Source organism: Emericellopsis cladophorae, assembly GCF_022114955.1.
Source record: "Emericellopsis cladophorae strain MUM 19.33 chromosome Unknown NODE_1_length_1489480_cov_119_871856, whole genome shotgun sequence".
Lineage (NCBI taxonomy): Eukaryota > Fungi > Ascomycota > Sordariomycetes > Hypocreales > Bionectriaceae > Emericellopsis > Emericellopsis cladophorae.
The window spans coordinates 315,685-342,047 of NW_026250926.1; the positions used below are offsets into that span (position 1 = coordinate 315,685).

Consider the following 26,363-nt stretch of genomic DNA (forward strand, 5'->3'; position numbering starts at 1 on the left):
CATCACATTACCATAGAGACGTTTCTGCTTCGATAACTGCTCTCAACCTCCAATGGCTCTGACACCTCTGCCAACACTTCCCGTGTCAAATATCTCGACAACACCCAACCCAATGGCCTCGCCCAACGCCCAGTCCCACTCCAATCCCCACAGGTCCTTCCATCTCGGCCCATAGAGACCTCCGCCATGGAACCGGTCTTTCAAGTTGCTCTCAGGGGCCTCCCCCCACTTTGTCCGTGCCAGCGCATCTTTGATCCAATCCACGCCTCCAGCCGCGAGCTTCAGGTACGCCCCGTTGCCGGGAACCGCAATCCTCAAGTCCCCGAAAGAGGACGAGTTGGACCTGGAAAGCCCCGGTGTTCCACCAGCGAGGTGCACGGCCATGTGGCCCCCCACCGCGGAGACGCTCCCAGACGCATATCTCGATATTCGCTCGATGGAGGTGACTGTTGTCCGATCCTCGGGGCGGACGGAGAGGGTCGTGAAAGGGTTACCACTCGGCCCGGACCCGGTCAGAAACCCCAAGCGGATGAGGGCATCGGCGTGGGAGGGCGAAAGGCTCCCGGCGGGGATGACCTGTACAGACGGATTCTCCTTCAGGTACTTCCTGTACATGGTTTTGAGTTCTTCGTCCAACGGCGATTCTTCAATCATCATGTGATAGTCCGCCGTCTCAATGAGGGCTTCGCCCATCCCGCCTCGTCTCTCGATTCGTATCTTTCGCAGGACGCCCTTGCTGATCAGCTCGATGACCTCCCTCTCCGTACCGGTGGGTGAGTCCAAGACCGCGTGCAAATGTCCCATGGTGACTATGCCGGGGATGCAGCGCCTAAAGTTCAGCAGCTCTGCTGTCCTCGTGGAATGGAGCCCACGATCAGGAACAGGGGAGAACATGTGGTTCTTTATGTAGCGCATTGCCTGTACAACGTCTCGCAGGACCAGATCGTGCTCCGATAGGAGCTTTGTGACGCCACAGTCTTCGAGTGGTGATATGAGTTCGTCATCTTCCTCCTTCTGTGACTTTGGCCTAGCGTTGGGTCGTTTTTGAGGTGATGACCTTTTTTGTGGACTTTGAGATGGCGACTTGGAGGTGGGCGATGACTTGGAGATGCGATTTGATTTTCCAAGTATGGATCTGAGACTTGATGGCATGGCTGTGAGGCACTTGGGCGGGTGTACTGTAGGCACTGGTAAGGCAGCGCTCTGCTTGTATAAGCGGCGCCTGCCTGTGGCTCCTGTCGTGATGAGGCTCTTGGGAACGATTTGGGCGGGAGCAGTGTGTCTAGTTTGAGAGCGGGTAAATGATGATAATTAGTCGTCCAGTGCACGGAGTGGTCGTGAAGATTCAAAGAATGATTACCTGTATAGCACCGTGAGACTGCCAAAAGTCGCCACATTCATTGCATGTCGGCGATGCTGACTAAGATACTAAACGCATAGTCACGGAGTAACGACCTGGGTACTCTGTAAGTCGGTACATTATATCTTTGTGCGATAAATATGTTTGACGTCATGCCTGAAATCGACCGCTATATTGATGCCGCACATTTGACCCTCCTAGCCGGCCAGAGTGAGTATGTACGAAGTAATCGAGCTCATCCTCTCGCTCGTCAACTTGAGTGACACTCTGAGCAACTCCCGCGCTACCTCGGGCTCTTCCTGTTGAAGCTTTCTCCAGCCCTCCCGGTCCATCTGCCACACCACACAATCCATTTCCACCTGCGCCGTCGCCGTCCGATTCGTCTCGCTGAAGAAGGGCAGCTCACCGCAGGTAGTCCCGGGCATGATGCTCTCGCAGAGCCACCCCTGTGGCAGGTCGTATTCGGCCCGCAGGATGCCGCGCTCCACGAGGTAGAAGCCGTTGGCTTCCTCGCCCCGGCGAAACAAGACTGTACCTGCGCCAAGCTCGCGGCGCTTGAAGTAGTGCGTAAGCTGGAACCAGAAGTCCTCATTCTTGTCGCTCAGACCCTGGAAGATCTGCAGCATGAGACGCAGCGGCTCCTTGAAGGATTGCCATTTCTGCGGCTGTTGCACTTCGTCCGACCTGATGGCGTCGCTTGCAGCCTCCGCTAGATGCGTCTGCCGGGGCGAGTTGAAGGGTGGGTCGAACGAGGAGAAGCTCGACTCTGTCTGCTTGGGAACATCCAGGCTAGCTGTTGCCACTCGTTTGGTCGAGTTCATTTCTGCCTGCCTCGCGTAGAGGGTCTTCAGCAGCTCGTTCTCGCAGCTCTCGAGAGCTGAGTTCAGATCTGGAAGCATCGTGACCTCGATGCCGTTAGTACCAAGACCAACCGCGCGCAAGTTTCGGCCAAGCTGGCTGTCGTCTTCCACACCACTGAGCACCAAGACCACGTCCTTCTTCTCCAAGAGTCGGCTGATCGTGTTGAAGCCCTCGCCAGCTGAGTAGTCCAGTCCCGTGACATGCCACAAGTCAAGTACGAGAAACTTGATTGGCTTCTCCGAGAATGCCTTGTGTTCGAGGAGGCTGCGAATCTTGTTCTCCACGCTGACAATGGTGCCAAAGAACAAGTAGCCAGTGAGTCTCATGACGAAGATCTGCCCGCCCACACGCTGGAGATAGTGGTGCTGCGATGGATTGCGGCGCACAGTCGACGTGACGGTGTCGCCGGCAAATGTGCTGCGCACTGCGGAGACTCTCGATGTCTGCACAATGAGCGACACGAAGGCAAGTACAATACCTACACCAATGCCAATGACAAAGTCGTAAATGCCCATCACGAGCACGATGGCAATCACGGTCAGAAACTCTGCCAGCTTCAGCTTCTTCCGCGGAAGCCAGACAGCTTCCAGTAGTAGTTCGAACCCTAGGTCGAAGATGAGACAGCCGACCATCATGACAGGAATGAAGCCAATTATCGATGGGCCCGCGGTCATAACGCCAAAAGTCAAAGCGGCAAGCATGTATCCTCCAAGCCTAGAGTCTCCGCCAGAGCGCATGAAGAACAGCGTGTTGGCGTAGACGAGGTAGTTTTGGATACTACCGAAGCATCCTGACACGAAGTTGGAGTAGCCGTGCAGGCGTAGCTCCTTGTCCAGATCTGCATTGTCCTCGCCGCACTGAAGAGCCAAGGCGGGCACGTTGATCGGGACGTGGAGGATGCCGAAGAAGGTGAGGGCAAACATGGCAGGAATACACTCCGCCACGGCATCCCAGCGAACCAGTGTGAATTCTGTCCATTATGAGCCGCCAAATCTCCAAACGTTCCGCGATGTGACTTACTGAACAAGGTATAGAAATACCACCAGGGCTCGCCAGCCGGAGGACCCTCAAAGATCCAGCCCTTGTCGCGCAAGTTGTCGATCTCAAGCGCATTTAATGACAGGACAAAGATGTAGAAAATCAGGGGAATCGCCAAAATGAACAGTGGCAGGAAGTACTTGGACTTGACCCTCGCCTGTCCCCAGAACAGCACAATGGCCAACACCAGAGGCACAATCCACTGCGGGAGCGTCTCAGGACGTGTCAGCTTGTGTAGCGTGTCCAGGTCATACTCCAGACTACCCTCCAAGCGGGCAGACACCTCGAAGCCAGTCGCAATGAGGAACCAGCCAACACCGCCAATGCAGCCAATGAGAATGTGTCGAGGGATGAAGCCCACCATGAAGCCGAACTTGAACTTGCCCATCAGGTAGAAGACAAGCCCCGTTATCATGGAGCTCATTGAGTACGACACAATCGTCGTAGCAATTACTGCGTCAGGGTTCTCCACGCCTACAATGTCGGTGATCTTCTGTGCCATGTTATGGAAGAATGGGACTACCTCGATCTGTGTTGTGTCAGTCGACCACCAGATGACGCCCATGCCAATGGGAAGCTTACCAGTTCAGACCCGACGGACCCCTTGAAGATACTCCCGGTCGAGAATGTCAACTGCGAAACAATTGTACTGACGTAGAAAATCGATATTCCAGCGGGTCCCAGATGCGAGAAGATGGGCTTGCCCAGAGGAAACAAGATCATGCCATAAGACAGCGCATCCAGGATATTGAGCAGAAGTCCAACACACACGGCAGGCAAGCACGAAGCCGGCGCAACGCAGCACGTCTGCCAGATGACTTTTCCATCCCACTGCTTTGGGTTCGCTGCCACGGCAAAGGTACGAACAGCATGACGCCCTGCACCCTGCGCACGGGACTTCAGGCCTCCAATCCAACTTTTGCGTGGCTCTGGCCTCATGCCCTCCAAGTCCTCGTCGGGTGTGCGGCTTCGCGACGTGGTTCCGCTGAGTAGAGGCGTGTTCTCGGTGTGCTCCTCGTCGTCCGATGCATCTTCCCCTCTGGTCGGCCGCCGCGATCTCAGGTCTTGAGGCTCGTCAGAAGACCTTTCGTGTCCCAGGGCCTTCCTGGGTCGTGACCTATCCGGCGCAATAGACTGCGGCGGTGACTTTCTCAACAGATTCGCGAGCGCCGAGGGGCCCTCGTCTTCCTGTTCCTGCTCCCCATCATTGGGACTCGGGGGTTCGGAGACTTCGAGAATAACGTCCTGATTTCGGTCTTCGCCTGAATCGGACTCGACTGGTTCTGAGGAGAAGGCGTCTGACACCGAGGGTCGCGAGCGGTGGAGGAAAGAACGGCTCCCTTCGTCCTTGCCATCCGTGAGGACGTAGGTGGCTAAATCGGCCGTGTCTTCGCGAACAGTTCGTGCGGTGTGGTTGCTGTCTTTAGGAGCTTTTCAAGGTTAGCATCTGCGCCTGGCGCAAGGTTTTTGCATACGTACCTAGGTATTCCCTCCCAGCGCCGTGGATGAACGATCTGATCGGCTCTCTTTGGCCGGAAAATGAGGAAGATAACCGGCTCGGGTGGTCAATCCCTATGACCGAGCCTGGCGGGGGCGAACTACCAAACTCTGTAGAATCATGTCGCCGTCGATCGCCGCCAGGTGCTGTGGAAACGCTCGAGGCTCGCGTCCGCCAATGGGTGAACCCAGGCATCGGGGAAGACATTGTCGTCCGTTATCAGATACCGCACGCGCGGTACTTCTGTTTCTCGCCAGCCAGATTGGAGCGGAAGATGGGGAGTCAGTCAAGGACGCATGAGAATTGGTCGTCTGCTCGGGTCAATCGCTGGTAGAAGAGCAAGCGCGCGATAACGTGTGGCACTAATAAACATTGGACAGGACCCGCCAATCTAGCCCCGGTGCAATCTTCCCTTGGAGTGGGATTAGACTTGATAGTCGGGTGACAAAAGCTGGACAAGACGGAGAGCAAAGACAGCGAGGGAAAAGATAATAATTACAGGTGTTGACTTGGGTATCGGGCTGCCCGGCTAGAAGCGTCGCATACATACAAACCGGGATTTGTGAAGCGGAGGGCATGACGAACGTCCAACGTGCATTTGCGAGGGGGCTAGAACTCCAGTCTGCCCAAGTAGTTGTTGCCCATCCTGATTGCTAGCAAGCTAACGTTCCTCACGATTAACGAAGCCTTCATTCATTGTATCATTGTTTGTTTGGAGGTGTTATTCTTGCTGGCTCTACCTCATTACTTCCAATAGCGCTCGCTTCGGAATCGGGCCTCATGTGGCTCATGCAGGCCATTAACGCCATCCTTGCATTTTTTCTCGCCATGCTCTGCAGGTCTCACAGGTCTGACAAGTACCTTGAGCCGCGCCGAGTCCTAGTGTGGGGTGGCCCTCACTGCTTGACCATTGGTCTTGCGCCATCGTGACTACAAGTTCTTCAAATGATGAGCAATACCATCGCTTCCTATTAGTGTCAATCTGTCCACCCCGACAACGGGTGTGAAGCGGCATGTTGATGATCGAGACACTAGGCACGCAAACACGGGTCGCAGCAGGTACGCTTGGCCTTTTTAGCCGCACTCCGTTCGGCATGGCCGTTGCGGTCTCGGTCCGTTGCGGCATAATAAAGTGGCGATCGCCCCCTCTAGGCTCTGCCAAATATCTCGTCCAAGCCAACTGAGCATTTACCAAATGCCTCGTGTGGCAGCGAAGTCGAAGGTTCATGGTTATAACGTCGCAACTGGTGGTGTGCACGCCAGATAGGCTCATCCGCTTAGCTTTTGCAGGTAGCCTTGGGCTATGAGCCGCTCCACGTCTCCCTGTCTAACGTAGAATTGGCTGTTCTTGGTCAAGGTGATCGCCCTGGATATCGTCAGCTAGACGCTGGAGGACAGCGTTGACGACGAGACTTACCCGTACTCGGTCTGGATCTCGCCCGCATCCTTAAGTACTCTCACGTCAATGAACAGATCCCGAGGCGGCTCCAGACTACCCGTGAGATCGATATCTGTCCACTGTCCCTTGTACGCTGCCAGAAGATCGCTATACTGCCTGACGTACTCCTCTTCCTGTGGGCTCAGGCTACTCGTCGTCGTCGCGCCGTCGCCTCGCACTTGCTGCCCAGACAGGTCGACGACGTCTGCACCATTCCATACCAGTTCCTCCAGTTTGTCTGTTCGGGTGCGGTGGTAGGCCAAGAGGCAGCGCTTGTTGCGCCGCATGGAGAGGTGGTTCACGAGGAGCGTCGTCGCGACGGCTTGATCGGCGGAAGGGTCGAAGGAGCCTTGGAACGGCTCAAGGAGCTCGGAGACATCCTTGTCCAGATCGCGAACTTCGCGGGTGACCGCACGAACGAGCTCGGTCTGGTAGGGTGGCAGATGGGCAAGACTCTGTGTTCGCTTGGCGTGTTGCACCTGGAAGCAAGTCAGCGGCGTCAACAAAGCATGATCCGTTCAGCATACAAGCTTCATGCCTGTGTCTCCATACATTGTGGCGATTGTGAGAATGCTGCGTACCAGCGAGTTGCAGACAGATACCGGTGCAGGGCGATCGCGTCGCCGGTCGCGTTGCCAGACGCGTCGAGACAAATTGAATGGCAAGTGCTCGTAAGGTACCTAGCCTAGGTACCCAAAGACAGAATTACCCCGCCATGACCGCCTGTGCCCCTCCTCACGTAATACCATCTCGTACCAATAGAATTTTGTGCAAGCTGTCTCTGCGAACGAGTCCATTCATTGCAAACATGTTGAACAGGGTGTTTTTCTGGATACGCGATTGTTTTTTACTGATTTGTTTTGTTTCAATCAAAAGCTGCCGGTCTATCATAGCGAGGTCATACGGAATATTTTTTCATGATGACATCCCTCTTAAGCTCTCAACAGAACGCCCATGTCTTTTCGTGGCGTCATCATATCCTCCATCCCATCATGCCTCATAAATCAAAACGTGCAAACATTACTGCTGATGACCTTACAACTTCTGCATGGCAACAACGTCGGTGGACTGGACGTAATCCTCGAAACCCTCAATCTCCTCCTGGAGGTCAGAGGTGGAGATCTTCTCATCCTCGACAACCAAGTTGATCTGGAGCTTCTTGATACCGAAACCGACGGCAGCCAGCTTGGAGGCGCCCCAGACAAGACCGTCCTTCTCGATACCACGGACAGCCGACTCCAGGGCGGCCATGTCGGTCTCGTCATCTGGTAATAGTCAGCATGTCTACAGGTCCAATTTTGTGTTCTGGTGCCAACTTACCCCAGGGCTTGACGTCCATGGTGACAACAGACTTGGCAATGGTCTTGGGCTTGGCGGCCTTCTTCTCGCGGTACGCAGCCAGGCGCTCCTCACGGATACGGACAGCCTCAGCGTCCTCCTCCTCGTCGTCGCTGCCGAACAGGTCGACGTCGTCGTCATCCTCCGCCTTCTCGGGGGCCTTGGCGGGGTTGAGGGTCAGGTCGCCAGCCTCAGGGCCGTAGGCCTCGAAAGACTTGGAGGCATCGCCAGGGAGGGTGGCGAACTCGCTCTCGAAGGTAGCGATGTGGTTGTACCAACGCGAAGCGTGGGGGAACTTCTCAGAATCGGGAGCCGAGCTCAGGGCCTTGAAGACGGCAACATCGGCCTGCGAGGGGGCATAGCTGGGAGAAGTGTCAGCAGTGCTCTGACAATTTCGTCTCCTCCAGAGCAAGCGCATGCCATGATCAATATCAGAGATGCACAAAGTGCTTGTTGCTTCGTCAGTTGGCGGGGTCTTAAGCCGCCTCTGAAACACGGACCAATTTTTCTCATCATTCAGGTCGTTGATCGTACAAAGGCGCTGCGCTCGTCCGGGAGCTGGTCTGCGGACTTACCCATTGATGTAGGAGCGGGTGGTCAACCAGCTGTTGAGCACTGAGTTCAACGGTCAGTGTCTGGGTGCTGAGAGGCAAGGAGCGTCGCATTAGCCACGACAGCAATGGCGAAACGTACTGGTAGCTCCAGCGTTGGAAACGAGGTCGGTGAAGCCCATTTTGTATGTGAGAAGCGGAAGGGAGATGGAGAGTACGTTTGATGAAGGACAGGGAATCGAAATTGAAGTTTCGCAAGAGGAGGGGATGGGAAATGAGGAGGAAAAAAGGGTGCGGTGGTTGTCTGGTCAATCGATTCGAGGTGGGGTTGAGATTTTTTACACCAAATTTGCGGCCCAAGCACCCTTGCTACCAGCGTCCACTCCAGCAGCCTAGCCTTGGCCACCTTTGGCTTGAACCGCCGCTGCGCTGCAGCGCAAAGTGAGGGGCAGGGTCCAGCATAGTCCCGTGACGGAAGAATACCGGCCCGGCAGCTCCAACAGCCCACCTTGACGCTAGCACTCCGTCACTGATGCGCGCCGCCGAAGCTTGACCGACGTAAGAGCCATTGGAGCCTTGAAGCTTCGAACCTTCCATTGCTACCAATAAAGGTCCAGCGCGGGAATACAACGTCGCGAACACACGACCCTTCACCTCAGAGCAACAAACCCGCATTTCAACGCCCTGTATCACAACCTCGTCTTCCTTGGTGTTACTAAAGTAAGGTCATCGCTTCAACATGGCCACCGCACCGATCATCACCTTCAAAGCTGGTCAATGTGATCTCGACGTGAGCTTCGAACATCATGCGCTCAGCTGGCTCCAAAACTAATGTATCCCGAGATAGACCTCATCGAAGCCATTCAAGGTCAAGCCACAAGCTCAGCCCGGCTACATCTACCTATATTCTGAAGATGGTATGCTCTGCAAACACCCCATCGTTCACGCGTCTAACACTGTCTAGACCTCATCCACTTCTGCTGGCGGAGACGCGATGCCTCTCTCACCGATCCAGAGCTAGACCTTGTCATGGTCCCGACCGATGGCTCCTTCGTCCCCTACGAGCACAAGACATCTCCCCAGCCCACCGCGAAGACGAATGGTCGCATATTCGCTCTCAAATTCGCTTCCTCTTCGCAACGCCACCTCTTCTGGTTGCAATCAAAGCCGCAGAGCCAGAATGGGGATGAGAGCTGGTTCAGCCCTCGGGACCGCAAGATTGGTGAGATTGTCAACTCATTACTGCAGGGTGAGGAAGTGGACGTCACACGGGAGCTGGCCAACGTGCGAGGGTCAAACAACCAACCTGACGACGATGATGACGATGAGGACATGGAAGATGCTGAACCGTCTCTTGGGCACCGTGCCAGCGGAGGCGGTGGTGCGGGCGCGGACGCCACAGGCGGTGACGTGCGCGAAGAGGGCGAGAGCTCAAGAGAGGGAGGAGCCGACGGAGCACGAGCGTAGGTCAACCCCACGCAGCCTTTGAGGTCAATTTGCATGGACGAGCATGTCGTCTTTGATGAAATCATAACTACGACTGTACGTCAATAGATGCATCACAGTACATCAGACAATTCCATGCCCACGTGATGGCTCGTTCGGATCTTGGCGCGCGCGCTATGTAAGGACGCTGGGCTAACAGTTGGTGATAGGGGACCGGCTGGAGACTCGGATGCTTCTGAGGCGGTGAGGAATCTTTTGAGCTCCCTCGCCGAGCAGCCAGGACTGTCCGGCGGCCAGAGTCAGACGCAGGACAAGCCGTACCCTCATTTGAGCCACCTCCTACCGACATTTATCACTGTAGCAATGGTCGACTACATCGCAGCGAACGATCCCGCCCGCTTGGACAGCTTTCTCAGCTTCCTCCCGCCGTCTGTGCTAGTGCTCTCCGGACCCAACCCAGAGGCGTCCAGCGGCAATGACGAACCGGCTGCTGCTGAGGTCGAGAAGGCAAAAGCAGCAATGTCCCACAATGACAAGAAGGCGCTTCTGAAGAAAGTTCTTCGTAGTCCGCAGTTCTTCCAGGCCTTGGGTGTGCTGACTCAGGCTCTCAGGGATGGTGGACTTCCTGGAGTCGCAGATGCTCTGGGCATCCGGGTGGAAAATGGAGGTTATCTGCCAAATGGGACTATGCCATTGGGTGGCGGCCAGGCTATCGAGGCTTTCGTTGAAGGTGTGAAGAAGACAGTTGGTGGGCAGTAGTCAACGACAATTTGGTGCCTACTGTTTCTTAGAACCCTGAGTTGAAAATGATTCAACATACAAGTCACCTCAGGTCCATCCGCCACAGTGAGTACACTACAGGGACACATCGACCTGGGTGACAAAAAAATTCACTTGCTATTATTTAAAAAACATAGAAGCTGCATCAACAGTCCACTCAACCAAGCACTCCTTGAAGTTAAGAGATATCAAAACTGTCATAGGGTAGGCAGCTCAATTAAACCCGCTCGGTTCAGTTCGCCAGACGCACCTACAATGATAACCTTGCCATAACAGTCCCCCTATGGTAACGAAACACCTGTCAGAACAGACGCTAAAGACTTTTGAGGCCTGCATGGATAATTGTGATCCGTATAGCTGTGTAAGCCAACTGACGAGGGCGTACGCAACTCATTGGAGCAGAATAGATCAACTCCGACCGACCAGATACATGCACTAACACAGCTCTAACAGACTCGGATGACGAACAATTGAGCCTTTTGAAATGAAATAAGGCTAAGACGAAAGCAGACGACGTTCTCGTGGTGACGGTCGCAGGAGTTTCCTAAGCATCAAATGGCTGGGCATGGGCTTTGAATAGGCGTAGTGCAATCGGCTTCAGGATGCTGATATATGCTTGGAAATCTGCTTTGAGCTGAGTGGTATATACTTGATGAATTTCCCTGCAGCAAGTACACTGCATTATAGATGAATATTGGGGTAAAACAGCGAAGTACCTTGCTGTTACTTTCAATCACAACTCGTGCTCTGGTCACTACCTCCTCCTCCCAGAGATCTCACTCACGAGTGTCCATCATGAGACAGACACAATTGCACCTCTTGCCCTTGGTACTTCCGCTCAAGCGTCTTCCTTAGAGGCAAGTGAGATCTGCGGTCTCCTGGTCGAAAGTGCATCGATCAGTGTGAGTGAAAGAAAGCTGTGGACTTTGCTAGCCGAGGCAGCTTCTGCTTGTGACTTATTTCGACACTCACGTTGATAAAGCCACCGTCGCCCTCAGTGAAGAACTGGTTAGGAGCGGCAATGTACATGCACTCGTAGTCAGTGTTGAGGATTCCCTGACTGAACTTAATCGAAGACTGCCCATCAATATTGGCAGTATCGGCGACAGAGAAGCCCCTGTTGTAGCAAGCAGCAGCCTGGAAACGCTCAGGGTCAAGGTTCCTGGCCATCATCTCGTCGGTGGTCTGCTTGGTGAAGGCCTCACGACCAGAGTCGAAGCTGGCGATGTCACCGATGAAGGAGGCGGCGGCGGTAACGGCCTGACTGACGATGGCACTGACTGCCGCGGTACCAGCCGCGGTCAGAATAGCAACAGTGACGGGCTCACGCTTGCTGAGGATGTTGTCCCGGGTCTGGAGGGTGGTGGTAGTAAGACCATTCTGAATATTGGCGGGGAGGGCAGCACCGTCAACGATGGCAGAGCAACCGGCGAGGGCGGCGACAACGGTAGTGAAAGAAGGCATCTTGGAGGAATAGGTTGGAAATCAATGACTCTAGATGAGGCTTTAAATTGTAGAATTGAAGCAAAGAGCTGAGAAGAAGTTGTAAGAGGACCGGGTTGCTGAGAGGTTGGACGATGAAGGAGAATGCGGATGACTTCACCTTTTGTAATTTTCTATACTACCCCCTTCTATGCGTCCTCGCGATACCATCGTCGTTCCTCGTTCTATGTAGGTAGGTACTGTGCTGCGCGTCCATGGGCAGGCCCGAGGCTATGAGACAACGTTGTGGACGAAGACCCCTTACCGCATTGTGGGCGGCATAGGATTAAGTTTACTTTGCAGCAATTGTCACTGCGAAGGACGTTCTAGAGTTCCAAATTCGAATAGAAGGCCCAGTACTCTGTATACTACGTATGAAGTCGAACTCATGCTAATAGCAGGGGTGTCAAGGGTTTGTTACATTCAACGTTGACCCCGGTAAATAATAGCCCGAGGATCGTTCGACAAAGCCCACTCCTGAGTGTCAAGGGGTGAGCCAATGGACAGTCAGTCGGCTCTCCAAAGTTGTCCAAGTTCCTTGCATATAAGTTCGAAGGAGTGGTTTCCGGTAGAGGGGAGAGAACGGCACTTGACGTGTTTTCCGGGGTTTCCTCCGGATTTCTTGCTGAAGCCCGTGGGATTAACTCATGAGTCCCTGCTGGAAAGTCTGTACCCACACTATAGAAGAGGGTTAAACACGAACCTCATAGCGCCTCGAAGTCCAGCCTGTAGCGGCCTTTTCATAGATTTGGAACCCATCTCGTCGACTGGCGTTCTCGAACTGTCCATCAGCCCATGAACCGCTAGGCACGATTTCAAGAGCCTGTGGCCAAGATCGAGGATTCTACTCGTTAATTCCTTCCCTGAATGGACCTCTATTCGCCGAGTAGACTACATCCTCGCAAAATTTGAGCGCTTAGAGACTGCTACAGCTACAGCTCTGATAAGCCTAGAAAGCCACGACAGCATATATAAACTGTTGATATATAATGTCGAGATAGGGCAAATATTGATCCCATGAATAGACCGTGTCTAAAATCTCTGGGCACGTCGAGTGAGCGCTACTTGAGCATACTGAAGCTGCGCGTGAGGCTAAACCTAATGATACCGAGTCTCCATGAGCAAAAGCTAACAGGTATTGAACCCGACCAGACTTTCTTGACTATGCCTGTGGTCGGGACGATGTTATGACTATCTTGATCCTATCCTACAGTGTCTCACATAAACAGACGAGGGTTCATATCAGGACCTGTAAGATAGTTTAAGTGAACAGCTAGTAATGCTAGTAGGCTATCACTGAAAATAAAGCTTACTGACAGCAAACAAGAAGACCTAATGCGGTGGAGCATATAACTACAAATCAAATCTTGACATACTATCTAGTATATCTGTCTGGTATTGCGTTTCCTTTCCTCATTTTCTTTCTTGAACTCGGCCGTGACACGCCTCACCTGCACCGCCAAAACACATAGGCTCCCTAGGACCTCGCCTAACAATTGCGCGTCGAGATCTGCGTACAGTGTGATGGTACTACTTTTCAAGCCTGGGATACTTGGCCGCTGTGTATACTGTGTGAAGCCATCGTCGACGGCACAGAGCAAGGACAGCCCGTCCCATCCGTCGACAACGGCCAGCAATCGGTCATAGTCGTCGATCAGGCAGAGCCGCGTATCAATAGCAGCCATTGCGGCGTCGCGGTAGCGGCGCGACATCCAGAGGAGAGCGCCCTGGGACGAATGCCAGCGCCAGATAGGCTTGGCGGCCCAGAAAAAGGCGCGGTAGCGGGCGTGCACCGGATTGATGTAGGCAGTCTCACCGTGCCCCGACGCACCCGAAATGAACATGACGGATGAATACTTGCGCTTCTCGTTAGCGAAGAGTTGATAGCGGCATGCTTGCGTAAAGACGTGGGCACGTGACGATGCGGATGGCTCGTGGGGATTGTCGGTGGGCTCCTTGGTGTAAGGTGACAGCCCAACCGCCGCAACGTCTTCTGCTGGCGGCGACCGCATGTGGACCTTAATGTGCGCATCGGGGGTGCTGCCAGGCGAGTTGAGAGCGCGGACGCCGCTGGCGTGTATCTCATATAGCACCTCGGCATCACCTCCGCCGCCATCGCCACCGTTGTTGTCGTCGTCCAAGATGCAACGCACGATGTGGTCCATCGTGTTGTCCGCGAGGAGCCTTAGCCGCCTGAGGGGCCGACTCTTGACGAAGCGCGTGTCGCATGCCTTCATCTCGCGTTCGGAAATCTCGGGGGGCGCACCGAGCGGCGATCTGGCGACGCGCATGCCACCAGGGAGGCGCGCGAGATGGGGCCGCCAGTCACCGGGCGCGGGGATAAAGTGTTCGTCATCGACGTCCATAGGGACGGTATATCCGAGTTCGCCTGCGGCGCCCGTGGCGATGGCCAGGCGCAGACCGCAGCGACGACACGAGTGCGTGACAGCTTGTGCATGGAACACTAGCGGCAATACGAACAGTATCATGCCAAGCGTGATGGGTGTAAAGACAGCAACAACGGCCATGCATGCTACATACCTGCAACCGTGGTGAGCTCAGCGTGCCTATGGCACGAGGTGGGATTAGGTAGGGGCTGAGTGGCGTGAAGCATGATCGCGGGCAAGGGACTCACGTCCGTCGAGATAGCCATTCCTTTGCTATCACCGTGGTGGCTCCATGGTGGCAGCCTGGACAAGTCACAAACTTGGCGCTTTTCGGGCTGAGCTGGCGCAGCGGATTCGGAGCAACCTCTCCAGGTACGAGGGACGTGCGCACCGGCGCCATGACCATGACCCTGGGCAACGAGATTCTGACCGCGATCACAAAATGGGCAGCACGTCGTTGGGGACAGTCGATTCCTGTAGCATCATATGCCGCAGGAGGGGCGAAATAAACGGCTTGGAGCAATCGTGCTGGATCCGGATGTAGTCTTATATGAATTAGTCAAGGTACCACCTTATCTCTTCGACAGTCACAGCGATAGCATTGGAGAATGAAGTCATGTGTCTATCAAGGAGATGCAAGTGTCATGTTTTGGCCGGGCGGGAGCTGGCGATTTAATCACGTGATATCGCAACAAAGGCCACCGTTTCCGGTATCATCAGGTATCGTTCTAATTACAGGTATCTAAAACACCCCGTCAAATGTCCAGAGGAGTACCTCCGAACTTTGGAAGAGACTTATAGACCGTATGCCTGCACTTATGTGACCACCGGCAAACCTAACCCTGATATAACGGTCATCTGGCACAGACCCCGAGATCCCGTTGCCATACTGGAGAAGCCCAAAATCTCAAATGGTTGATGTCGCATTGAAACATCATATCCATCAGCTCTCTGCAACGGTCGTTGTGACGAGCAGCAGAGGCGTTGCTGAGGACGTGGGTGCAAACAAGGGAGTCTGTCGCTTTTGTGACACTGGCCACGCCATGCAGATGGCTTTGCACTCGGAAAATGATGATAACCGTACGTAGGCATGAACCCAGCGGCATCCGCTGTATGGAGGTGGTGATTCGCCATCAACATGACCGCCGCCGCCTGCTGCACGTGGCATGTGGACGGGATGTGCGGCAGCCAACGCGCTGATGCCGCCTGCTCCTGGGTCATGAAGCTGATGTATCGTATACGATCATCAAAGGGGCCGTACGACATGGACTGCCAGAGGAGGTAGAAATTGACGCGTATCCCAGGTGGTGAAGTGGAACCAAACTTGTTTGCAGTGCCATATCGCTAGACAATAGACATCTGTCCATCGCCGTTCCTGAACCAGAGATCACATTTGTACCGCGAAGAATGGCATGCCCACGCCCATGAGGGTTTATGGTGGCAATGGCTTGGATAACGTGCCGTGCTCAGTCGATCTGCTTTAATCGGACTCATCCCCATTTTGCTCCTGCTTGGACATTTTGAACTTCTCCTTGCCCGTTGCCCGATAGGCCTCAACTGTGCGCCCATCAAATGCTCTGCCATGCATCATTTTGATGCATGCGTCCACTGCCTCGACTTCCTTGAACTTGACCGTGACGATGCCGTCCTCTTCCTCGTCGAACAGCACAACATTGGTGACGGTGCCCAGCTTTTCGCATTCGTCGCGTACATCTTCTTTGATATCCAGGAGCGCCGTGGGGTCTTCCTCGAGTTCTTGCAGCGTGAACATGTGCTTGAGGATGACGACCTTGTCCCACTTGCTCACGGCCTGGCCAGGCGCTGTGTAGGGGTCATCGTCGTCCCAGTCTGCCAGCTTCGCTTCAAGCTTCTGAGTTTTCTTAATGATCTTTTGCCTGTCCTTGCTGCTCTTCTGCGGTTTCTTGGCCTGCGTCTTTTCGTCTGCTGCGCTCTCCTGGTCATAATGGACCTTTTTGAAGCTCGAGTCTGCCTCTTGCACGCGAATTCGCCCAGTGGTAGTCCCGTTTGTTGTGTAGCGAAAGTAGCTATCATCGAGCAGCTGAATCGCCATCTGCACACTCGGAGCTTTGAAGAATACGACAAGCGCATCGCCTTTGAAGGACCCGTCTGGATTTGTGTACATCTTGATCCGAGGTGCACCACTATCAATCTCTTCCGCTATAACTCCACACTTTCTCGAGAACACTTCGTGCACCTCATCTACCGTGGCGTCGAGGGGAAGTCCTGTTACGTAGACGGCGGTATTTTGCCTCGGTTGAGGCGGAGGTTTTTGCTTCTTGTTCGGGCGCGCAGGCGTGGGCTCGTCTGGCCCATCCTCATCGTCATGCCTGCGTCTCCTAGGCGCAGCCGAGGGTTCTAGGTCTGGAGCATCTGTCGGCGACAATCGACTCATGGTGAACAGTGGGTGGTGATATCTAGCGAAAGGAGATCGCGCGTCTAAAAGTTGGGCAGTGGCTGCGCGGCAGTCGTCTTTGCGCTCTGTGGGTATGGTCGGAATTCGATACCACAGCCTCGGATCCCGATTGATGTTCACAGGAGTTTACACGAAAATTCCCGAGATTTAAGACAAGCACTGTGCGTTGCAATGCCTGTAATGTGGTTCGGCCAAGTTGAAGGACATGCAATCCAACATTGAAATTCTGTCTACGCTGCTGGCTGCAGTAAGATGCCTTGGAGAGAAACTGACGTCCTGTCACTTATCGATAACAAGCCGCCATCCACACCCTTCGCGGCACATGCGCGTTGCTCGGCAACGGGAAGCAAAGAACCCCTGCCACAACATTGGCTTCATTCTGAGCCTTCCGGAAAGCAAATATGCATTTGCTTCAGTCTCCAACTTACCTGGTATCAATCTAGCGTTCTCAAACCCAACATTGATGTAGGTAGGCAGAAGCAATTGTGACATTCTGCGTCTGTCAAACTCAAATCGAAGCAAACAGAGACTCGTCCAATCAATATCAAGATCGACGTCAACATCTACCGACCGCGACATCCGTGCGCACTTGAGACACCACCTCCGCCTGCAAAGGCCTGGTATGCTGCTCGCTCCCTTTCTTCCGCTGCAGCATTTTTGACTGTCTCGTACAACAGCCCATCCATCCGTCATGGGTCTTTTCCGCAATCGCGAAGAGCGGCTGCCTGTTTACGAACGAGCACGAGCAGGGTCTCCATCGAAAGAACGATACTCAGACGACGAAGACTATTACGCCTCCTCCGACGAGTACGATGCATACCCAGTTCGCTCAAATGGGTCCTCAAGAAACACATCGGGCTCGCTGGGCAGCGGGATGCCCATGCTCCCGAAAAGGGGGCAAGCCACCAAGATAGCCAGCGTCTACCCGTACCGATTACCAACCAAAGTTACTCGCTATCTGTGCTTTGGCATTGGAGCGCTCCTGTTCCTCATGATTTTCAGCTTGATCAGGGCAAGTCAGGTGGAGAATTGGAAGGTTGCAAGCGGCGCATCAGATCACAGACCTGCTCCGCCACCTCCGATATGGGAGCGATTCCCATTCCTGGAGAGGTACTATGGCGGTATCAGAACTCTCCTGCCTTTCCATCAAAGCAAACCTGAGTACCCAAAGTCGAATGATCCGATACTGTCGGGAGAATCCCCACAAGCGCAAAGAGATGCATCTACCAGCCTTTCCTGGAATGAGTACCCTGCACGTGCGCAGGAGTCTGAAATGACCGAATGCTTCTTGGATGCTGCTGGAAAGATTCGCATCCCCTCCGTACGGTATTTTGAAGGCCGACCGAAAGGGTTTCCACGCAATGTCGTCGGGTCGTATGAACTCTTCGACCTCCCGGAAGACGTATGCTTTGAAAGATTTGGCCGTTTTGGACCCTACGGTTTTGGGTATTCATTGAAGAACGGCGGCTTGGGGACTGGCGAGGGAGGAGAAAACACTGGTTCCGCAGATGTCTGGAAAGACACTCATCGCGTGGACTTCCGAGACGTCGATTGGGCCGAGGCTCAGAGGCGCTGCTACTATGCCAATGTTGACCGCTTCGTGGATGTTTCAGAGAAGACTTCTTCGGCCCACGGCTTCTACATACAAGATTCAGCGGCGCCAGTTGCCAGTCTTGCTAAACGGAGTCTCAATGAGACCGGAGAACTCGTCGGAGAAACCGATGGCACAGACGCAGCGGACGCCATTGTCAAGGCCGATGAGCCAAAAACGAAAGTGGCCAAGAAGGCAAGGACGGCAGTCGTGATCAGGTGCTACGACGAATATTTGTTTCGGGAGGATGACATGGCCTCCCTGCGCTCTATGATCACAGAGCTCTCGCTCGCATCGGGAGGCCGTTATGACGTTCACCTCCTTGTACAGGTGAAGAACGATGCTCAGCATCCGATCTGGGCCGACCACGACGCCTATGAGAAACGAATCCAGGACACCATTCCACAGGAATTTCGCGGGCTGGTCACTCTGTGGACCGAAACCCAGATGCTGTCGCTTTACCAAGGCATTTATGACCTATACACCCGTGGCCCCGACCTGCCAGTACACGGTGTGTATCGTGGCCTGACCATGGCGATGCAACATTTTGCCTACCAACATCCGGAATACGAGTACTTTTGGCAATGGGAAATGGATGTCCGCTACACCGGACACTACTATGATCTCTTCAGCAAGATTGAACAGTGGTCCAAAACCCAACCCCGTAAGAACCTTTGGGAAAGAAACGCCCGCTTCTATATACCTGAAGTTCATGGTTCATGGGAGGACTTCTCGCAGATGGCTCGCATCCAGAACGAAATGGGCACCTTGAATCCCGACACCCTCTGGAATAAGGCACCTGGTCTCAAGGACGACCCCGACAAGGCTTCGAAACCTCGCAAGATGGTTTGGGGCCCTCAACGTCCTGAGGACAATAACGACTGGTACATGCCTGGCGATGACCCGAAACCCCCTCATGGTGGTCCTGAGAAGGATCGCAATGTATGGGGCGTTGGAGAAGAGGCCGACTACATCTCTTTGAACCCCATCTTTGACCCAGATGGCACTACGTGGTTGCTAAAGGACGACATCACTGGGTTCAACCGTACCCATGGGAACCCGCCGCGCCGCGCCAACATCATTACGACCTCTCGCATGTCGCGCCGACTGCTGCTGACAATGCACAAGATGACCGCCTACAAGAAACAATTTGCTTTCCCTGAAATGTGGCCGGCCACGGTTGCTTTGCAGCACGGTTACAAGGCTGTTTATGCGCCCCACCCAGTGTACGTGGACCGCAAGTGGCCCCTTGAATACATGGCCTCAATCTTCAACGGCGGCCGTGACGGCTCAAGTGGTGGAGCACGAAACAGCGTCTACGGCGATCGCGAGCACAATCTTCGTGGTTTGTCGTGGTTTTACAATTCTGGGTTTGGGCCGAACCTGTATAGGCGCTGGCTAGGTCTCAAGGTCAACAACGACGGAGGTGAGGAGTTTGAAAAGACAGCCGATGCGAGCAAAGAGGGTGGCTCTGTTGGTTCTATGCCCGGAGGTGAAGGTCGGATGTGTCTGCCTCCTATGCTGCTGCATCCTGTGAAAGAAGTCGAGTTGCCTGTGGAGGAGCCAGCAGAGGAGGGAGCACAAGCCCCTGAGTTTGACCCAGGATCATGAGCGTTATGTTGTGTCTATTTTGAGATGATTACATGTCGGCGTTTGGGTATAGCATGGCTTGGGAGCCTCGGGTACGGGGAGTTCAATCAACTAGACACGGCCCTTTCAAAGGTTGACATTGGAAATGAGAAATCGCTTGGTATTTTTCTTCGAAACATTCATGATAACTTGCATTGAAAAAAGCGTACACCCTGTGCGCCATGCCGAGGTGATGAAGAGATCAAATACCATGCACACGCAGCCAGCCAGCCAGCCAGCCAGCCTCCCTCTTTTGTTCGCCCATACATCCCACACGCAGCTCCTTTATACAGTACGCTTGACCTCGAAAAAGCGCTTGAGCCACCAAACCTGAAACATAGACTCGCCAACAACAACACCAACAATGAACAGGTTCCACCACTTGACGCGGGAGTTGGTGCTCTCGGCGGTGTTGCGGTGGGTGCGCTCACGGATGACAATGTACTGCTGCTCGTCTTTGACCTGGGCAAGGAGATCGGAGAGGGTGCGGACTGGCGTCCTGGTCAGCTTCGTCTTCATATGACACTTGGCCGCACTTACCTTCTTTCTCGAGGGGATCAGAGGGCATGTCGGCCTCGTTCACATAGACCACTCCATGCACGTTGAAGGAGACCTCTTTGGTGTTGGCCCCCCAGTGCTGGTTTCCAAAGCAGTAGGAGAATCGACCGTCATGTTTCGCCGTAAAAGTATAGTCGCCCGAGGTCACGGACTTTACGTTATACTCGTATGCTGTGCTGGGGTTGATGATCTGTCCTTAGTCTCAGCGTGCTGCCGCCTGCCAGCCATCATGCGCGACCACATACCCAAAAGTCAATCTCGAGGTTGCCTGCTGACCCAAACTCCCTGTCGCCAACCTGGAACGTCACGGTCATGGTATCATCCTTGTGGAGGGTCTCGTAGTAACATTCGACGCCGTGGGCGGGTAGGACGATGTTGTGCGCCGAGGCAGCCACAGCGGCGACCACGAGGGCCTTTGCAGCCGTGAAGAAACGCATGGTTGGAATCGGTCGCAGTCGTTGGAGGGGAGAGATGGGCGGTGCGCAGCTCCGAGGTCGTGGACGATGAGCTTCGACTAGGGCGTCTCTCGAATTGACACCTTTGCGGTTAGATGCTATTACAGGGGCCTGGGCGGTTGGCCGGCGCTGGGAGAAATGGGGGCTCCGAACATGTGGCGCTCCAGCCAGCCAAGCTCTCAGCCTGCTCAGGGGCAGACAAAAACAGTGGCTAGAATGAACTCGGAACGTGACAGGCTTGTGACCTCGGTACATCAACCAGATCCAGACGATATTGTCGGTCAATGGGTCAGGCAAAGATTGCAGAAGCCATTGTGATTATTTGCGACTTCGTATTTGCTAACAAGCACAGTTGTGATGATGATTTCGCGCTCGTCCCTCTGGGCGATCGGTCGATCAATCAGTCATGCACAGCAGGCTTCAGGGGAAGGACTGGCTGGAGCTCGGGTGGATACGGTCCATTGCGCGCTGTGGCGGTGTCCCAGTCCGTCCTTTATCACTGGAATGGATCCCAGCCTCTGACTGGGCGGCGCCACATGTCAATGAATGGATCAATACCGTACTCCGTAGAAGGCGCTGAGGTGGCCCCAAAATTCAGCAAGCACCAGCCATCCAGCATACCTCACCCCTCCCTCCCCAGCCCGCCTGAGCATCCCATATTTTGACCTTTGGATCCCTGGCTTACGTCTACACCGACAACCTTTCATCAACCCGTCAACGGCCTCCATCCCATTCCACCGTCGCCTTCTGTCATATCAGGAGGAACCGACCCTGACGAATCGTGAGTTTGCACCACCGTACCCACGAGCACAACACATGCGTTCTTTCGCGGCTGCCTGGACTGGACAAGCGAGAGTTGGCGACCATGATTAAGGACACAACGCCCATATGCTTCCCCCCGTCCTTGATCTGGGTCGCAGCCTAGTAGGCAAAGTCGCCTGCCAACGCCACGCCACCGACTACAGGTGTCCTTTGCAAGTTGCATTGCCAGGCTTAAAAGGCACATGAGAGTCGCTCTGTTGGCAAGAGATATGTCAAAAGTCAATTGCGACATCACCTCGTTTCTCCAACGCCCTGCACGCTTGCGCCTTCGCCCGTCCGCCACTGCTACTACACAGCCCGAAAAAAACCCCTCCTCATAAACGTGCTGACTGACAACGTGGCGACCAGGAACGAACTCGTTCTCATCGCAATACCCCTTTCCCGTCAATTCTACGGCTTAGCCGCACGTCGCAACCATGGGTCTCGCTTTCTCGAAGATTTTCGACAAGCTGTGGGGGAAGAAGGAGATGCGCATTCTGATGGTCGGTCTCGATGCTGCCGGTAAAACCACCATTCTCTACAAGCTCAAGCTCGGCGAGATTGTCACCACAATCCCCACCATCGGTACGACCCCTATCCTTATCTCCGCCCTCGTAGACCGCATCGAGTGGCGGGCGGCCGAGTACCTCCTCTAACGCGCATGCCAGGTTTCAACGTTGAGACCGTTGAGTACAAGAACATTCAGTTCACCGTGTGGGATGTCGGAGGTCAGGACAAGATCCGTCCTCTGTGGAGGCACTATTTCCAGAACACTCAGGGTATCATCTTCGTCGTCGACAGCAACGATCGCGACCGTATTGTTGAAGCCCGCGAGGAGCTGCAGCGCATGTTGAACGAGGACGAGCTCAGGGATGCTATCCTTCTGGTCTTCGCCAACAAGCAGGATCTGCCCGTACGTTTTTCCGTCGGACTTGATGATGGCAATCGCTGACAGTTATTAGAACGCCATGAACGCTGCCGAGATCACCGACAAGCTTGGTCTCCACAGCCTGCGTCAACGCGCTTGGGTATGTCCCGCCCGCCGTCTCGTTTTTCCTTCGCCCCGCTAACAATCGTCACAGTACATCCAGTCCACCTGCGCTACCTCGGGAGACGGCCTGTATGAGGGTCTCGAGTGGCTTGCCACCACCCTGCGCAAGGCTGGCCACCAGTAGAGAGAACAATAGAGGTCTTTACTGGACGACACCACCTTCCTGCTTTTTCGCTGCTACGTCCTATCTTCATCCCTCGCCGGGGCTTCGGTTGTAATTCGCACTCTCTTCATTCGGGCAAACCAATCGAACTTTGTTGATAACTCCACGTCTGGCTCGTCTCGCCATCCACCAACATGGGGTCCTCAACCTCACATGCTTTTCGATGTGGGTGTCGTCGCCATTGTGACTGTACTGGGGGGAAATGGATTCACGTCAAGCTGCATTGGATGGGAGGTCAGGAAGGCGTCTTCTGGTAGGCTCTTGGGGTGCAGCAGTTTCGGCAACGAAAAAAGGGTTTTGTACATTGAGGAGTTTGAGGTTAAACTCTTTCAGTTTCTCGCGTGTCGATTGTTTGCTTCCTCGTAAGGGTGGACGTTATGATCATGTTTCGTCTATGAATATTTCCGCAATGAACAAGATTATCATGATAGCCATGACAGTTACCAAAGCTCAATTAAGTGCATGAAAGAATATTCAAAACAGCAGCAGTGCATTTGGTTTTGGCATGTCACTCGCACCAACACAAGACAGGATGCTCTGTACTATCGATCTCGCACCACAAATAAACAGTGTTCTTAAAAGACATTCATTAGATACTTATTGTACAATATATAGTGTATGAAAACAGAACTCCAACAATGTACAAGTCATACAACCTAGTGTTACAACATCTCAAGGCGCTGCAGTGGCAACATTACTGATCTCCAGCCCTTGCTGATCATCTCGGATCTTCACCTCGGCCGTTTCTCCACCCTTGAGCTCGCCCTTGATGATCTTTGCAGCGAGAGCATTGCCAATCTCGTTGGTGATGAGTCTGTTCAAAGGTCGCGCACCAAACTTAGGATCGTAGCCCCTCTCAGCGAGCCAATCTTTGACTTCACTGGGCGTGTGCAGTGTGATACGTCGGTCGTCCAGGCGCTGTTGTAGTTCGCGCAGACGAATGTCGACAATTTCACGAATAGCGCTCTGTGCGAGGCGCTTGAAGATGATAAATGAGTCGATACGGTTGAGGAACTCGGGTGGATAGGCGGAGGACACCACGTCCATGACGGCTTCGCGCACGGAAGGGTCAATGTCTCCATCCTTGGTCTCTCTGTAAGGGTGTGTAGGGTCGTGGCCGACTAGAATGTCGGCGCCAAGATTCGACGTTAACACAATGATGGTGTTGCGGAAGTCCACCTTGTGACCCTGTGCATCGGTCAGGTAGCCTTCGTCGAGGACCTGGAGCAAGAGGGCAGAGATGTCGCGGTGAGCCTTTTCAAACTCATCGAAGAGCAGCACTGCGTACGGCTTGCGGCGGACAGCCTCTGTAAGCTGACCCGCGTCGTCGTATCCGACATAGCCAGAGGGCGCACCGATAAGTCTTGAAATCGTGTGTTTTTCCTGGAACTCGGACATGTCGAAACGGACAACCGCCGACTCTGTCGAGAAGAGGAACCCGGCAAGCTTCTTGCAAAGCTCAGTCTTTCCCACACCGGTAGGGCCGAGGAAAAAGAAGGACGCTGTTGGCTTGTTGTCGCCGCTCAGACCTGCACGTTGCAGACGGACAGCGTCTGACACAGCCTTGATAGCCTCGTCTTGCCCTTTGACAGACTCGCGCAGACTATCCTCCATGTGGACCAGCTTCTCGATATGACCAGAAGTCAGTTTTGTGACTGGGATGCTGGTGATTCTCGAGACAACATTGGCAATGTCATCCGCGGTCACAGAGTCGTGGACCAGCTGATCAGCCTGCGGCGTGCCTGGGCTTTCAGTCTCGTTCTCCTTGGGTAGCTTTTGTTCCAGCGTGGGAATGACGCCAAAGCGCAGCTCGGATGCTCGGCCAAAGTTGCCTTCGCGCTGGGCCTGTTCCAGTTCGAACCTGGCCTTGTCGAGGTCCTCTTGAACTTTCTTGACGCCCTCAATTTCTGCACGCTCTTTCTCCCAGCGCTCGTTGAGGGCCTTGAGCTCTTCCTGGTGTCTCTTCAACTCATCCTCAAGCTTCTCGCGGCGCTCCTTGCTGGCCACATCCTTCTCCTTCCGAAGACTTTCCAATTCAATCTGGATGGTCATAATTTTGTGATCCAAGCGCATAATGTCTTCGGGTTTCGACTCATGTTGTAGCTTGAGATGACTCGAAGCCTCGTCCATCAAGTCGATGGCTTTGTCGGGCAGGAAGCGATCTGTAATGTAACGGTTCGAGAGCGTGGCCGCTGCGACGAGCGCTCCGTCGGTGATGCGCACTCCGTGATGAACCTCGTACTTTTCTTTGATACCTCGCAAAATACTGACGGTATCTTCCACCGATGGCTCGTTCACTATAATGGGCTGGAAACGTCGTGCCAGCGCCACGTCTTTCTCAATCTGCCGGTACTCCGCAAGCGTGGTAGCGCCACAGCATTGGAGCTCACCTCGGGCCAATGCTGGCTTGAGGAGGTTCGAAGCATCGATTGAGCCCTCAGCCTTGCCCAGGCCAAGGAGTGTGTGTAGCTCGTCAATGAAGAGAATGACCTGACCCTCGGCCTTCTGCACCTCATCCAAGACTTTCTTCAGTCTCTCTTCGAAATCGCCTCGAAACTTGGCACCAGCAATCAAGGAGCCCAGGTCGAGACTGACGACCCGTTTGTTCTTGATGCTCTCGGGCACATCCCCTTGTACAATGCGCAGTGCTAGGCCCTCAAGGATGGCTGTCTTGCCCGTACCGGCATTACCGATGATGACGGGGTTGTTCTTCGTTCGTCTCGAAAGAATTTGAATCGTACGCTGGATTTCGCTGTCGCGACCTATCACAGGATCAAGCTTGCCGTCTTTCGCTCTCGTTGTGAGGTCAACACCGTATTGTTCCAGCGCTGGCTTCTCCTCACCGCCACCCATATCCATGCGGTGTGTGCCACCAGGAGGGTGCGGTCGTCCGTTTGCATAGTTGCGAGTAGTGATGATAGGCAGTAATCGGGCTGTAGCTGGTCGCAGAATCTGTAACCCCGCTGCTCGAGTGATCTGGGTCCGTGGTCGTGTAGCGCCAGCAAGTCGCTGGGCTGAAGATAGTACTTGTCGTCGAGCTTGCATCTTGAATACAGGCCGCTGCGCAGCCGCGCTCAGTACATAAGACGTGACAAAGTTTCACAGAGTAAAGGAGATCAACTAGAAAAGAAGTAAATTCGAAGCTAAAAGCCACCTGGTGCGGTGCGCGTGTACTTAATAGCTGCGATGGTGCAAAGCTTCCTCTTCATTCGAATGACGCCCAGTCGAGCATAGCATCTTCTGGTAACTTCCGACGGCCGGGCGAGCTGGCATGGAAATGATGGCATGTCCAAAAGCTAAAACGGACCTTCTGTACGGCAATCGGAATTTGTCCAATGCCGTAGTCCGCCCAGCTCTTTGCTCCATATCACGTGCAGCCCCAAGACGCGCTGACTCAACCCACTTTCCCACCAGCCCCCAAAAAAGCCTAGCGTCAGAGGGCACCAATTTTCCACGCACAACCTGGACGGATTGTAGGGCGCGAACCACCGGAAATCCCCTT

The 26,363-nt window shown here is 54.1% G+C and overlaps 10 protein-coding genes across 10 annotated transcripts; 3 read left to right on the forward strand and 7 right to left on the reverse strand.

The window, feature by feature from the left end:
- Positions 1 to 42: 42 nt before the first annotated feature.
- J7T54_005975 (sulfate transporter) lies at positions 43 to 4,879 on the reverse strand (the record flags this gene model as incomplete). The annotated part of the gene is made up of 5 exons (XM_051502405.1): positions 43 to 1,027; positions 1,583 to 3,191; positions 3,242 to 3,788; positions 3,842 to 4,689; positions 4,867 to 4,879. 5 exons carry the CDS (start codon positions 4,877 to 4,879, stop codon positions 43 to 45), a joined length of 4,002 nt encoding a protein of 1,333 aa, XP_051366497.1.
- A 1,147-nt stretch (positions 4,880 to 6,026) lies between these two features.
- Positions 6,027 to 8,266, reverse strand: J7T54_005976 (uncharacterized protein; the record flags this gene model as incomplete). Its single annotated transcript, XM_051502416.1, has 7 exons — positions 6,027 to 6,123; positions 6,175 to 6,674; positions 6,952 to 6,976; positions 7,235 to 7,460; positions 7,516 to 7,895; positions 8,109 to 8,148; positions 8,227 to 8,266. 7 exons carry the CDS (start codon positions 8,264 to 8,266, stop codon positions 6,027 to 6,029), a joined length of 1,308 nt encoding a protein of 435 aa, XP_051366498.1.
- Positions 8,267 to 8,823: 557 nt separating this feature from the next.
- On the forward strand, positions 8,824 to 10,289 carry J7T54_005977 (26S proteasome regulatory subunit N13; the record flags this gene model as incomplete). The annotated part of the gene is made up of 4 exons (XM_051502427.1): positions 8,824 to 8,874; positions 8,932 to 9,001; positions 9,049 to 9,547; positions 9,740 to 10,289. The coding sequence occupies 4 exons, from the start codon at positions 8,824 to 8,826 to the stop codon at positions 10,287 to 10,289; spliced, it is 1,170 nt and encodes a 389-aa protein (XP_051366499.1).
- An 872-nt stretch (positions 10,290 to 11,161) lies between these two features.
- J7T54_005978 (uncharacterized protein) lies at positions 11,162 to 11,774 on the reverse strand (the record flags this gene model as incomplete). Its single annotated transcript, XM_051502438.1, has 2 exons — positions 11,162 to 11,188; positions 11,283 to 11,774. The coding sequence occupies 2 exons, from the start codon at positions 11,772 to 11,774 to the stop codon at positions 11,162 to 11,164; spliced, it is 519 nt and encodes a 172-aa protein (XP_051366500.1).
- Positions 11,775 to 13,171: 1,397 nt separating this feature from the next.
- On the reverse strand, positions 13,172 to 14,445 carry J7T54_005979 (uncharacterized protein; the record flags this gene model as incomplete). The annotated part of the gene is made up of 2 exons (XM_051502449.1): positions 13,172 to 14,256; positions 14,334 to 14,445. The coding sequence occupies 2 exons, from the start codon at positions 14,443 to 14,445 to the stop codon at positions 13,172 to 13,174; spliced, it is 1,197 nt and encodes a 398-aa protein (XP_051366501.1).
- A 1,214-nt stretch (positions 14,446 to 15,659) lies between these two features.
- J7T54_005980 (uncharacterized protein) lies at positions 15,660 to 16,592 on the reverse strand (the record flags this gene model as incomplete). Its single annotated transcript, XM_051502460.1, has 1 exon — positions 15,660 to 16,592. One exon carries the CDS (start codon positions 16,590 to 16,592, stop codon positions 15,660 to 15,662), a length of 933 nt encoding a protein of 310 aa, XP_051366502.1.
- A 1,294-nt stretch (positions 16,593 to 17,886) lies between these two features.
- Positions 17,887 to 19,815, forward strand: J7T54_005981 (uncharacterized protein; the record flags this gene model as incomplete). The annotated part of the gene is made up of 1 exon (XM_051502471.1): positions 17,887 to 19,815. One exon carries the CDS (start codon positions 17,887 to 17,889, stop codon positions 19,813 to 19,815), a length of 1,929 nt encoding a protein of 642 aa, XP_051366503.1.
- A 303-nt stretch (positions 19,816 to 20,118) lies between these two features.
- Positions 20,119 to 20,828, reverse strand: J7T54_005982 (p24 family protein beta-1; the record flags this gene model as incomplete). Its single annotated transcript, XM_051502482.1, has 3 exons — positions 20,119 to 20,324; positions 20,374 to 20,581; positions 20,637 to 20,828. The coding sequence occupies 3 exons, from the start codon at positions 20,826 to 20,828 to the stop codon at positions 20,119 to 20,121; spliced, it is 606 nt and encodes a 201-aa protein (XP_051366504.1).
- A 1,256-nt stretch (positions 20,829 to 22,084) lies between these two features.
- On the forward strand, positions 22,085 to 22,822 carry J7T54_005983 (putative ADP-ribosylation factor; the record flags this gene model as incomplete). Its single annotated transcript, XM_051502493.1, has 4 exons — positions 22,085 to 22,232; positions 22,316 to 22,560; positions 22,610 to 22,675; positions 22,730 to 22,822. 4 exons carry the CDS (start codon positions 22,085 to 22,087, stop codon positions 22,820 to 22,822), a joined length of 552 nt encoding a protein of 183 aa, XP_051366505.1.
- Positions 22,823 to 23,533: 711 nt separating this feature from the next.
- Positions 23,534 to 25,720, reverse strand: J7T54_005984 (Heat shock protein-like protein; the record flags this gene model as incomplete). The annotated part of the gene is made up of 1 exon (XM_051502503.1): positions 23,534 to 25,720. The coding sequence occupies one exon, from the start codon at positions 25,718 to 25,720 to the stop codon at positions 23,534 to 23,536; it is 2,187 nt and encodes a 728-aa protein (XP_051366506.1).
- Between the last annotated feature and the right edge of the window lie 643 nt (positions 25,721 to 26,363).